Source organism: Melopsittacus undulatus, chromosome 1, assembly GCF_012275295.1.
Source record: "Melopsittacus undulatus isolate bMelUnd1 chromosome 1, bMelUnd1.mat.Z, whole genome shotgun sequence".
Classification (NCBI taxonomy): Eukaryota; Metazoa; Chordata; class Aves; order Psittaciformes; family Psittaculidae; genus Melopsittacus; species Melopsittacus undulatus.
The window spans coordinates 149,136,225-149,150,304 of record NC_047527.1 but is presented as its reverse complement, the minus strand read 5'-3'; the positions used below and the strand labels follow the sequence as shown (position 1 = coordinate 149,150,304).

General features: G+C 46.8%; 1 protein-coding gene across 1 annotated transcript; it reads right to left on the bottom strand.

Annotated features, from left to right (window-relative positions):
• Positions 1-8,157: 8,157 nt before the first annotated feature.
• On the bottom strand, positions 8,158-13,804 carry IGFBP1 (insulin like growth factor binding protein 1). Its single transcript, XM_005148033.3, has 4 exons — positions 13,426-13,804; positions 11,400-11,578; positions 9,626-9,754; positions 8,158-8,345 (listed from the first exon to the last, which is right to left on the bottom strand). The coding sequence occupies exons 1-4, from the start codon at positions 13,802-13,804 to the stop codon at positions 8,214-8,216; spliced, it is 819 nt and encodes a 272-aa protein (XP_005148090.1). The 3' UTR covers positions 8,158-8,213.
• Positions 13,805-14,080: the final 276 nt, after the last annotated feature.

The following is a 14,080-nucleotide window of genomic DNA, read 5'->3' as shown; positions in this document are numbered from 1 at the left end:
TCCCCCCCCAAAAAAATAGTTCACTCTTTAAAATGAAGAGAATCAGTGGTGGCTTTTTTCACATTCCTGTTCCTGGGAAGACAAGGGTTCAATTCAATGGACAAGTTACTCCTCATTCAGAGATTTTTCTCATGGCTCTGGGAGCTAGGCTGCAACTCAAACAGGAATATTTGTGGTCTACATGGAAGCAGCAGAATGTGGGCAGCACGAAGCAAGTGTGTGGGTCACTACCAGTAGAAGGGAAGATCACTCTCCGTGCACAGGTTAGAAATGTTACCAGCCAAGAGCTGCAATGAATGCAGGGCTTTGTGTTTGGTGGCAGGATGGAACCAATGCATTAGAAAAGCACCTCCTGTTTTAGTGCTTTCACTTGCCTTCAGCTCAGGTGGTTTGTTTTTAAGTGACCATTTACCAGTTTTGTCTTATTTATAACAAACTCAAGAGTCTGGGGTGATCTGGGTGAATATGGTGAAACATATTCAGAAAACACCCTTGTAACTGCTGACCTTAGTTACACATCAAGCATTTGCATGGGAAGGGACTATGAAGGTTTGCTGTGTGCACTGCAAAAGTTGCTCATTTCTTTTTGAGCATATTTAATCTCTAGATTCTATATGGGTACCGTATGGACCCACATTGATGTGGTACGTATTTATTTTAACCAGTGCAATAAATTGTTGCATAAATCCCTATAATTGACCCGGATGCATGTTAAAGCTGCCTGCAGGCAGCTCTATTATCTTTCACACTATTTGAGAAAGTTCCCTTTTTTAATAGACCACTGTGCTATAGTCTTTAGAGCTCAGAATATCCTTTTCCACCTTTTTGGCATGAATGCCCTTCAGGGCATAATGTTAGCCATTTGTGCACAAGGAAGGAGGCTTCAATGAATACCAAAACCACGGAATTAATTAGGTTTCAGTACAGTCTGAACTTTTTATGACTAAATTCCAGAGAAACCTTAACACAGCATAATTCTTCTTGAACTGAGCCCTAAATGTAAGTAATGGTTTTACAAACCTTTTGGGAAATCATTTTTTGGTATCTCTAGTTAGTCTTGAAAACTGGGTAAGCAAGGATGGCTCCACAGAGGTTTTACGTAGTAGCAATAAGAATTATGTTTCAAGTATGAAAAGTGCTGAGCAATTTTCCTGGATGCCAAAGCATGCTGGTATTCAAAATGAAATGTTTATATAGGTAGCTGTTCTGCACATGCTCCTGCTGCTCTTTTAGGAACTTCGCATCTGGTAATTTCTATCTCAAGAATATGTTTGATTCCTACGTTAGAAAGGGAGCTTTATGTTCCCCCATTCCCTCTTATTATTTTTCCCTGAGATACCGAAAAATAAGATCCCAAAAGATAATCAGAGTATTCCAAGAGCAAGCTTTCTGTGGTCAGTATGCATAATGCCTTCATCTGCACGTGGGCAGGGTTCTGGTATGTCCAGCGGACCTGGGTGTATTCTTCCAAGTGGGAAGTATATAACTTGAAGTATATAACCTTTTGATTTTGGAATCTCCATCCTTGGAGATACTCAAAGCCATTTGGACATGTGCCAGGGCAACCGTTCTATGTGGCCCTGTTTGAGCAGGGAGGTTGGGCTGGGTGACCTCCAGAGGTCCTTTCCAACCTCAACCACCCTGGGATCCTATGAACCTGTCAGGATGTGGTAGCTTGGTGGCTGGAGTTCCAGTGTATGGGATTATCTACATTATACAATGCATTCCTTGGGAAGTGATTACATCTTCTGCTAAAAAATAAATATCCCATTAAAATGGCCAGTTGTGCAGTTTTGTTTTCATCAGAAGAAAGTTTAGTTTTTAAACTCAGCATTTTATGTATTACTTCTTCCAGTTCAGATTTTGCAGCTGCAGAAGCAGACTCCAGTCTTAGATGAAATTCCATCACAAAAACATTCCCTTCTGCCATTTCCCTGAATTAAAAAGTACAAATGACTTCAAGGCTGAAAGCTGCAGCTGAAAGAAAACTGGAGGCCAGGTATTAGCAGAAGCAAAGGGTAATGCTCAGTTTATCCTTGCAGAATGCATGTCCTGCTGCAGTATGCATCCTGGCTTTCTGCTTCTGCTGACCTATACAAATTCCTTAAGAGCCTTTCTCTGTCATGGCTTATTTCCCCCCACTGCTCTCTCCATGAGTGGGGATGGAGGGAAAGGCACAAAGTTATTGCTGCAGAGAGCAGCTGAGATTTCAGATGTGAAGCTGAAAAATATGTCATTGCTGGTTCCCACAGCCATGTGTGGTTAAGACCTTCCAAAAGTGGGGTAGAGAACGGACTTGCTTACAAGAGCCAGGCTGATTGTGCATTTCCCTCACTCCCTGCAACTGCAGAGCAGAGGCTATTTTTGCCTGCTTATGCCACACAGAATATTCAAGGTGAAGACTTGTTTTCTGTATCTGCTGGGTATCACTTAACTTGCACCCAGTAAAAAAGACCTAAGTGACTGAGCCTCAAAAGTTGATTACTGCCTTATGACACGGGTGCCTTCAGCCCTCGGATCCTGCCGTGCATTTCCATGGCTATTATCCTGCTACCAGTGGCATGTTACTGCTCTTCTTTTTCTCTTGCTTTACTAGGGCTAAATGGTGAGGGCTCAGCTGCCGAAGCAGCAATAAACAGAAGCCACAGGCAAAGACAGAATATGAAAGAAGATGATGACTCCTTTTGCTCTAGGCCTACAGAGACATCCCACACTAAGATGCTTTTCCAAGAAGCCTCAGCACCTACACATCAGCCTGCTGAATTACAAAGCACCGTCAGCGAGAGAGACAAAAGTTACACGTCACTCCTGGCATCAGTATGCAATTAAAAACCTCAGTGTAGGCACAAACGGGATGCTCTTTGTTAGCTTAACAGCAGTTGGAGAAGCCTGGGAGCAAGAGGCAAACTGTGCTGTGCTCTTGCACGGCAGAAATGCGGCAGGGAGCCTCTGCTGCAATAGCTGTGCCCACTGACCAGGCACTGTCCCTGCTGGGAAACATGGCTCATAAAGAAGCTGCAAGGAGCCATGTGTGTGTGCAGCCCTGTCTTCCTCTGTGTGCCCTGGTCTCTGCTGGGCTGCACACATGGCCCCTCAGAGGTGATAATCCAGCATGGAGTCTGGAAAGGAGGGCAGGAGCCTCAGCAGAATGAAGCAGCAGATCTCTACCAAGTTAAGTTTAGAGCTGTTCATTCGACCCCACTAAAACATCCACCGGCACCCTCGCTCCCATATCCCTCCTGTTGGAAGCTGCCCTTCTCCCAGGGCCCTCACAGCAGCATATGTGCAGCTGAACTTTGCACCCTGGGGAGGAGATAGGTCAAGGGAGAAGGAAAGGAAGGACCAAAGCCCTTCTTTTCTGACAGCTATGGTCAGAGCTTCTTTTGCTACTCACAGTGCAAGTGCTGATAGACCTGGGCTCCTGCTGCACTGCTTATGGCTTTAGTAGTTTCTGCTAGTGCAGAAGTAACAGCTGTGCTCCCAGGAGACCCTCTCCTTCCTTGCCCCATCCCACCTTTATCTAATGTGACTAGGTAATACGGCCTGGCACATCAGTAAGAGAAGTCCTCCACTTGCCCCAGCCCTGCTGCTGTTACTATATACCATCTACCCAAGTCTTAAAGAATGCAAATGTGCCTTAAACACAGTTGTTTGTTAAGATGCTCATACCCCACTTTCCTGTGTGGATCCCTGCCTGATCCTTGATGCAATGTACAGCAAGTACACAAAATAATTGGGCCATAAATACAAAATGTGTTGGCAAATAGAAAGCCTTGGACCTGTTAGTGCAGTCTGGGGAGGCTGTTTAGGCTACTGATTTATCAGTGCAGTGATAGCCGAAGAAAAGTAGACCAACTTCAAAGGTGCTGTCTGAAGACAGAGATAGGACTTGTCAGCTCAATGTGCAGCATGGGCTGAGATTCTAGCTTGGAATGAGCCACTTATAGATCCTTTTTGTTATTATTATGGTTTGGGTGAGGGTTAGACATTGGTGTTGTTCTGCAGTAGGAAGGCAGTGATGTGGGTAGAAAAGTAACATTTCTAACTCTGCAGAGTCAGTGCTGCTGGTGCAGAATGAACGTCTTTGGTTCTGACTGTACAGAAAAAGCCTTCTCTGTTTTAGTGTGTTGCTGGGGTTCCCACACAGCATCTGACACTATGGGAGCCAAGCACTTTCCACAAGAGCAATAAATCCTGGGACAAGCCTCTGCCATGTGCTGTTCTTTTCCACCCCACTTTTCTTCCCTTGAGGAAAGAAAGTTCGATATGACACATCTTCTGTTTGCTTTGTAATTTTGTGATGTGCTTAGGATTCTCAGTAGGAAGTGCAAGGCCGAAGGAATATATTGGCTTGGGAAAGGGAAGGGCTCAATCTTGCTATGCTTTATATCTGATCTTGCTTTTGGCTGGGTCTGTAGAAAGCTGTGCCCTGCCAAAGTTTTGCCTTTGCAGGGCATGTGTTCTTAACGGTGAAGTGACAGAGATGCAGATGAGCTTTCAGTGTTAGTGTTGGCTGCCCTTCACCCCTGTTCTCTTGCTCTCCCCTCACCTCCTGCCAGCACCAGCGGACAAGAACGCGTCTCTGCTGTTCCCAAAGCAATGAGCAGAACTGACTCAGCAGAGCAGAGCCTGTACCAAGTGACTGTAGGTTGTCTTGGACGGCTTCAGGGGAATCACGGGGTAGAAAATAAAGTGCAGAGGGCAGTGACCTTATTTCTGTGCTGTGAGCATTCTGCAGATGGCAGTAGGCCATGGGCAGGAGGAGACATGGCTGGAACAGATCCTGCTGCAGCAAACCTGGCAGGAGGAAGCACAAACTGGGGAGGCAGGGTTCTCGGATCGTGTGAACCAGACATTACTGATGCTCACCTGAGCCCTTCCACTCCCAGTTAACTTTCTTTTAGGCGGAATAGGAGGAATGCAAGAGGGTGTGAAGGGGGTGAGCTGAAATAGCAAGGAACAGTACAACCCCTTTACACATCCAGGTGCACACCTGCTGACTGAGCTGCTAACAGCATCCTGCAGCGCCTTCCCTGTTTCCCCACTCATTCCCACCAGGCTTGGCTCTCCAGTGCAAGGGGAACCCTGAAACTGAAACCAGGATTGCCAGCTGCCACCTGCCAACAAAACTGAAGCCAAAAATAAAAGCACCGCCCAAACATAAGGAAATCACCAAAACAAAGGAAAACCACAGAGCTTTGATTTTTCACCCTGTTACTGAGCCTGATCAGAAAACTCAGGACAAATCAGAACACATGGCATCTGTGGCCTAAATGCACTGGCAGCACTGCAAGAGGGGAGATCAAATTTGCCCGCTTGCCTCCTTGCATTAGTCCTAATCCCAGTATACGGAAGAGTCTGGCCCAAGTCAGACAGCCCATCCCAGAGCAGCTCAGCAGAAGCCTGTCCTGGTGAGTCCTGGCAAGATGTCACATGAGGCCAGATTGCAGATAAGGAGGCACCCATCCTCTGTTGCTTTCAGTGGGAGGTAAGGAGCTAAACCCCTCTAAGAAATTGGCCTGTCATGCCTGGATGCTGTACAGAACAGCTTCTGCTCCTGGTGCTTAACAATTAAAGGAAAGAGTTCACCTAAAACCTTGTCCCTGTTAAAAACTCATTGTTTGCAGCTGGGATGGGAAACTGCCACCCTGCAAACCATGGGGAGTAGCTGTTCACTGGATTGCTCTGCTTCAAATAGACTCTGCTCTTAATAATTATTAATACACTGAACATTTCCCCTATATATATAATGATCCCAACAAAAAGAACCAATTTCTGCTGTTTAGAAATAAACCTTTGCACTAGGTCAGTGGGGTGAGAGCAGTCAAGGGTGCTGTTATGCATGTGCTGTAGCTGTGAGTATATGATTTCCCTTGCTTTATTTGCTGTTTTCCCTTGGCAATGACAGATGTTCAGTGCTTGGTGGACTCCATAAAAGGTCTCCAAGATTCTGTCCAAATTTGCTGTTTCTTCACTATTTTTATAAATAATACCTAAATAATAGAAGAAACCTGGAGAGGGACTTTGGACAAGGGCCTGTAGGGACAGGACAAAGGTTTAACCTGGCAGAGGGGAGATTGAGATGAGCTCTTAGGCAGAAGTTCTTCCCTGTGAGGGTGCTGAGGTGCTGGTACAGGGTGCCTAGAGAAGCTGTGGCTGCCCCATCCCTGACAGTGTTCAAAGCCAGGATGGACACAGGGGCTTGGAACAACCTGGTCTAGTGGAAGATGTTCCTGCCTGTGGGAGGGGGCTGGAACTGGATGAGATTTAAGGTCCCTTCCCACGCAAACCAGTCTGTGATTCTGTGACTGTCAAGCGTCTTGACACTGTGAATGCAGTGTATAACACAGTTTTAGCTGGGTCTCACTGTAGCTCATTACAGGGAGGTTAGATGTAAATTATTTATAATACCAATGTCACCAACTGCTTTTGCAGTGCTTTCCTTGAGAAGACCTCAAAACACTTCACAGGGAAGCTCAGTAGTATATCCATGCTTTTAAATCTGGAGCAGTTTATTAGACCCCAGTCAGATCAGCTGATACTGACATACAAATACAGCCAACACATTGAGTAAGCACAATGTGTGATGCCACAGAACAGGGATCAGAGAGCAGAGATCTCCATGCTTTGCCTTTGCAGTTGCTACGAGCCGCTTCCCGCTCCCTTTTAAAACCCAAAGCTTGTGCCAACGAACGGCAGGAGGATTTAATGCTGAGTTTCCCTCCTGCCAGGCTCTTAGAAAATGTTATCACTGCTCTCAGGCTGTTTTCTCAGGCAGGGTTACTGCAGCTTGTTTCTACCCCTGGGACGTGCTAACTCCCACACCAGATTCTCCATGGATAAAACCAGTTAGAAACGGGCATGGCAGTCACTTGCTTTCTCTTTTTCTCTGCAACTAAGTCAAAGGGACATGTGGGAAAGGGAGAGGGACCACATCCCAAACCAGGGGAGCCTCTTGTCTGCTTTCAGCTGAAAGAGTAAGGCCAGGCTTTTCACCAGCTTCACTTTCATGATCTCTAACTTTCTGTGCAGGAAATGCCTCTTTCTAGGTCTCAATGTTGCCTTTTAAACACACTCATACTGCTTCCTTGGGCTTGTTTGTGGAGAAAGGCATCCAGCTTTCCTAGCCAGAAAACCTTCCTAAATGCCTTCCCTTGGAGGGTGCTGTTTGTCCAAGGCAAAGGCTTGCAGAGCACAGATGGGATTGGAGAGGGCATGAGGAGAAAGGGAATGGGGTGGAAAGAGCAAAAGAAAACTCATTGCAGGAAAATGGAGCAGGAGGTTGGAACTAGATGGAACCAGAGGAGGAAGATGTGCCAGGGACGTGTTTCCCCCACGCTCCCACCCGCTGCAGTGCTCTCCTGCTGAGGTCAGGCTGCCGAATGGGAGCATGCAGAAAGCAAGAGACCGGGGCAATGTAGAAGACATTATTTAATAGCACATCTTAAATAACATGATAATGTCAACATGTGAACAGCTTCCACCTGTCAAAGGTGGCACAGAAGATCCTGCTATGTTTTGCCATTTATCCCATGCATATGTTTGGAAAATAGAAACAAATCCTGTCCCATCAGGAGCTTCAGTATATAATCAAGGTTTAGACCTTCTTTTTTAAGACACAGCTTGACATTGAAACAGAGGTGCAAAAGCAACATGATACATAAACAAAACAGGTTTTAAATAAGTTTCTAAGCGTGTTCTCTACTGAAAGATAGGTTTTTAAATTCAGTTTTATGTCTATAAATACATAGTAAAAAAAAGCAAGTTTACAAGCTGTTTTTCCCAATAGAGTTGTGCCATTTGAAGTTTTAAGTAGCAACATTCCTCCAACATAAGATGCATACATTTAAGAGCAATAATATTAAGTATTTACATATAAAGTTATGAAGTGTTTGAGGCTATAAATTAGTAACAACACACAGACAAAAATACACGCACTGTGAAATAAATAATTCAACAGCTTTACACAGGAGTATCTATAATATTATACAAACAAAATATACAAGATTACAGGACTTGATCTTGCAGTTGCTCGTATCTGTCACTCGAGCATCTGAGTAATTCCAGTGCAGTAAAAAAGCTGCTTTATGGTGTTACTCATATGCTGAAATTCAGGTGCATAGAATTGCCTTATTGAAACAGCTCCTGACTGAAATGTCTCCTGACCAGATCAGGCCCCACAGAAAACCTGGTGTGGATGAATGTGGTTAGTTTTATTCCTGCGAGTTGAGATACTGTTGGCATTCAGGGTCTCCTGTCATTTCTGGAGATCCAGGAATCCTTCTTCCAGTTTTTGGATAGACACACCAGCATCCAGCAGACTCTCCATCCAGTGAAGTTTCACACTAGAATAGTATTAGCAAAGCAAAGGCCACAGTAAGTAACTGTAAGCAGAAGGTTACTGGTGAGGTAGAGGTGTTGAACAGAACTGGGATCATCAGAAGGTGGGGACCTGCCATGCACAGACGTGCTCTGAATGCAGCAGTCCCTGCTCTGACAGAGCCTCTGACCAAGACAGTTAGGAGCTGTAACCCAGGCTCAGCTCCCACAACAGCATCTTTAGATGTAAAAGAATGTGCCCACTCTGTGGTAAGCAGCAGGATAAACCAGCAACATCTTCCAGCATGAAAACCAAAGGAAGGCAGAATTTATGAGCTGGTAGGGGCGAGGGCAGTGACTGGATGGTCTGGCTCGTCAGGCAAGGAGGCAAATAGGGGAGGGGGTTGAACAGGTTTGTTTGTGCCTGATCAGATCCCAGGTCACAGTGCTTGTGAGTTACCCATGGTGCTGTGCCCAAAAACAAGGAGTCTGGGTGACACAGATTTATGCAGACCTACTAAATTTGTGTGCATGACCTGTGGTTACAAGGGTGTGGCTGGAGGTCTGGAGCCTTAGCTACTCTCAGTGTAACTTGCAATGGCTTTTTCTGAGATCATAATGGAAATGAGCACTTAACATAACCCATAGGCAGCACAAAGCAGCATTTTTAGTTTATTCAGGTTAATTTTGCTCCAGAGAGTTTTCACTGCCTGGGAACTGAAAGCCTCTTTCCCCCATAGTGATGATTATGTATTCAATGGGCTTTGGCACACAGTATGGCAGATATTATGAAGTCTTCCAACACCTAAAGGGTGCCTACAAGAAATCTGGAGAAGGACTTTTTACAAGGACATGTAGTGACAGGACAAGGGGGAATGGATTTAAGCTGACAGAGGGGAGATTGGGATTAGACATTGGGAAGTTCTTCCCTGTGGGGGTGCTTCCAACCCTGCTTGCGTCCTGTGATACAACTCTGAATATCAGCTGGGACTATGTTAACGGATCAGGTACATGGAGCTCGGTTTGGCCTGGGAGCACAGAGGGTTAAAAGACTTTGGAAAGGGCCTTGTGTGCACCTGTTCTGTGAATGGAAAAGCCTCCTGCTCTGCTGCTGTCAGCCCACAGCGTGCGGCTCACTTTTAAGAGAAGAAGGACAAACCATCTGCTCCCACTCCCAAGTATCGCTGTTTTCACAACCTGCTTTTCCAGCAGCTGCAGACTCACGAGTGTGGGAGCAGAGGGCTGTGAAAGGGTTGGCTGTGTCAGGCTCCCCGAGCTGCAGGCAGACAGGGGAAGAGGCACGTACCTGTTTGCTGTGGTAAAACCCATTCTTGTTGCAGTTGGGCAAGTAGAATTTGTAAATCTCCCCTCCGCTCCTCTGCTGAGCCTTTGCCAGTTTATACAGGGCTCTATAGAGCTCCTTCTGACAAGGTCCCTGCAGGAATACAAGGGGATTATCAATACCAGAATCACACAGAAACCAGCTAAGCAGAAAACGGTCAGTATAAAGCCAGCAAAAAGGCTGAAAACGTTTATTAGTCATATAATCTGCACAGGGCTGCTCTGCATGGAGTTTTTACTTGTTTCAGTAGGACCACAGCCAGAAAACTCTGGTGTTACATTTAGGCCTTTGTTTTTATTCTTTGAGGTATTTTCTGTCCTCAGAAACATGAGGATTTAAGTCCTTAAATTGCCACACAAGGAAATTTAACCTGTGCTAAGTAAACACATTACTGCTCAGAGGGTACAATCTCTCCTATTATGGGGAGGTGCACGTTAGGAGGCTGGTGTACGTGAGACTAGCCACGTTTTCTGGGTTGCCATGGCCCTGTGCTCTGTTGATGTATGGAGAATAGGTGCAAGACATATATAGACAGTGCAAGAACAAACATCAGAATGTTTGTTATCTTTTGTCCAGGACAGAGCTGTCGCCAAAGCAGAATAGAGAGCACCCCTGTGGCTCCGAGACACAGACCCCAGCACCAGGAGCTGGGGATGAAGAACTGTTTGCAATATTTGCTGTTTTCACAGTTGGTTCACTCCCTTTTGCAAGTCACAAGTGCTGTGCATTGATAGTGCCTAACGTGTTTCAGTGAGGGGAAGTGACTGAGCACGTCTTAGACTGGAAATAGTCATACTCTCTGCTTTTGCAACACCTCCCCTTGTCAGCCCCTCACATAAGCTCTCCTTTTCAAGCCAACAGCCTTATCTGTGGCTCTGGGTGAAGTAGAAGCCTAAAAATCAGAACTGGAGCTGACAGTGCTCATATGCTAAGTTCAAACTAACTCAGTGGTGAAGTCCTGTTCTGGGTATGGGATGAGGCTTCTTAGGGTGGGGTGGTGCTTAGCAGGTTTTTCCTTGGTGTTTCCCCATTTTGTCTGTGCCCAGTAGGAAACTGGGCTGCTCTGGTGCCCGGTTCTAACTCTGCTCTATGCTGTGGGCGAGCGGGCTGCCTGGGACTGGTCTAAATGTGGTTCTCTGGTGCCCTCAAGTGGAACCCGGACCTGCTTGCAAAGAAAGGCCCCATACCCCCCGTTACCCACTGCGATTTTGCAGTGTTGAAGGTAGAAGCTTTCTTTGATGGCTGAGCTGTCTGCTTTTTATGTGCATGTACTTGACAGTGTTTCCTTGTGATCAGAGTGAAAGTGCCTTGGTTTGCATTGGTGTCTCATAAATAACTGTGTGTAAGGATTCTCTTCTATTTCACTGAGCATCAGACCAGTGACGAATGCCTTCTATTTTTTAACTAAACTAAAACACAAAATGAGTCCAAGATTTTTATATGGGCTCCTGGAAATTCAGGGCCCATGTTACCATCTGGTAGTAAATGCAGAGAAAGATGCAGCCTCTGCATGGAGTCCTGTAGGACACATCTGATGCATGCTTGTTTTTATCGCTCCCTGCCATTTTGCCTGTTCCTCAAGCATCTGATGAAGGCATTCCAAAAGTCTGTTTGCTGGCTACCCATAATATTGATATCCCAGCATCACTGCTAGAATTTCATGCACATTCTCATTCTGTATTCTGAATCAATAGCATCCTCTGGAATGGTCTCTGAAAGGTTTGCAAAGGAAACCCACCTGCTCTTTCCATTTCTTGAGTTCAGATATTCTCTTTGCTTTCATGTTTTCATATGCAGTGATGGCATTCCAGGGGATGGATCTGTCCTGACCGATGGGAAACATCAGCTGGTAGCTCAGCAGCTGATCCTGTGTCATTTCAGTGCTTTCCAAAGGCATATCGTCAGGTTCGATAGAGTCTGGAAAGGAATGATATTAAGGTGAATGTCTTCAGTGAACTCTTGCATTTATTTCTCAGAGTTTTAAAGGTAAAGGAGAAGCATAATCAACAACAAAAAGTAACATCTAAAACAGATCCAGTATTGCTCTTGCAGGAGCAATAAATTACATGTGTAGCAGAGCACACATTAAACTTTGGTCATAAATACATAGGAGGATGCATCAGCTGTTCTCTAATGAGTCGGTCATGTTATGATCCTTTGAAATCAAATATGAAGCTGCAGCCAGTCTGTTAGAAATGCACAGAATTTTCGACCACAGCACTAAATGAGGAAAGAATTGAGCTAAACTGGTTCTGAATTTAGTTTTTTGTCAGCATGATGTGCTTCTGGTTTTATTCAGGAGAGGAACGATCCACACCTGATCCCATGGCATCCTGTACTTTGTTCCAGGCCTTGTCTCACATATAAGAAGGAGCAGCAATTCACAGGAGACAGCAGTGACTTAGGTTGGCCTGTAGTGGATCAAATAGCCAGGGACTGGCAGAAGCTGTTTGGATCTGCCCGACTATGGTTAACTCAACATGTGTGAGCTCTCCCACTGGAAGCAACAGAAGCTCTTGCAGCCACTCATCATGGGATAAAAGCTTGATGTGTCTAAATAACTGCAAACAATCATCCACTGGACTAAAAAGCACTGGTTTTACCTTTAACAATGTCTAATTAAAAATGGAGGTGGAAAACCGAGGAGGGAAAGCGAAAAGAAGAATAAAAAGAAATGAAGGTGTGGGGTGGAGAGAAAGAAAATCAAACACTAGACCCTTTTAACTGCAGGAGGTTTAAACCAGTCAGTCACTCTTCTCTCCCCTCCCCACCACCTCAAGTACAAGAAGAGTCCATTTACTGCCCCAGTGGCCCTTGTCATTTTGAGCCAACAATGGGTTCTTTTTGTAATGTTACAGAGTTCCCTTAATCACCATTGCATGAACATAGAGGTAGTGATGGTGAAAATAATAACAATACTACTAGTGGAAGGTGTCCCTGCCCATAGCAGAAGGTTGGAACCGGATGATATTTAAGGTCCCTTCCAACCCAAACCAGTCTGTGATTTATGATGTAACACTGAAGATGTTCCTGATCATCATGCAGTGAAGATGCTTGGTATGTCTTTTTGCTCAAAGATAGTTCAGCTAGCGCTGCACTGTTTCAGGCACGTTCTTGCAATGAAGACAGGCACGAGGCCTGTTCAGGTCTTTCCATTCTCTATCATGACTTGTGGAGACAGACATAGTCTGCAAAATGCTTGTCCTACTCTAGTTACTGTTTACTACTAAAGAAAACTTAAAACAGGAGAGATTTAGGTTAGATGTAAGGGAGAAGTTCTTTAGTGTGAGAATGGTGAGGCCCTGGCACAGGCTGCCCAAGGAAGTTGTGAATGCTCCATCCCTGGCATTGGTCAAGGCTGGGTTGGACAGAGCTTGGAGAAACCTGATCTAGCGTGAGATGTCCCTGCCCATGGCAGGAGGTTGGAACTGGATAATCTTAAGGTCCTTTCCAACCCAAACCAGTCTGGGATTCTATGAAAAAAACAGTCTACAGCCTCCCAGAACCCTTACTTGGATTATTCCTCATTGCCTCATCACTACTCTTTAGGGTTTCCCTGCTCGCTGCCTGTGGCAGGATAGCCAGCTCCAAACATCCCTTGGCTGTGCACCAGGATGCGCCTCACCTCACCGCAGGTCAGAGCACGTTTTCCTGGAAGTCTCTATCCCGCTTCCCTGTTTTCCCAACGCCTGCCTAACTCCTCTCCTCTTGCCAACCTCCCGTCACACCCCCGGGGCCCATCCCCATCCCCATCCCGACGGTACCTGCTGTGTCCGCCGTGCTCATCCCCGCGGCCTCGCTGGCGGGCAGGCACGTCCCTTGGCCCCGGATGAGAGCAGAGAGCGGCCGGGGCTCTCCGGCCGGGACGTGGCAGCGGAGCCCCTGCCGGCATCGGGCCGTGTAGACACCGCAGGGCTGGCCCGGCCCGAGGGCGCAGGTCTGGCAGCAGCCGCAGCCGGGCTGCCGAGCGGTCTCGGTGCAGCCGGGCCGGACGGGCGGGCACAGGGCGAGCTTCTCTGCCGTGCACGGAGCGCAGTGCACGGGCGGCGGGGCCGCGGAGCCGGCCGGGCCGGGGGCCAGCAGTGCGGGCAGCAGCAGGGACGGCAGCCAGCAGCGGTGCAGCACAGCCCGCGGGCTGCCCATGGCGAGCTGGGACCGCGCAGCGGGCACTCGGCAGCCTGGGCAGCAGCGGGACGCCCTTCGCATACATGCAGCTCGGCCGGGCCATTTATACAGTGCTTGGCCTGGCTATTAATCTTTAACCCCGAGTTAACTATTATCTGAATAGGGGGGCTGGAGAAGCATCGTTTCACTGGCGGTTCAAGTCCCTGACCACTCTTCCCCTCCCCTTTCACTTTTCCCCCTTTATCTTCCCCCCCCCCCCCCCCCCCCCCCCCCCCCCCCCCTCCTCCAGACATG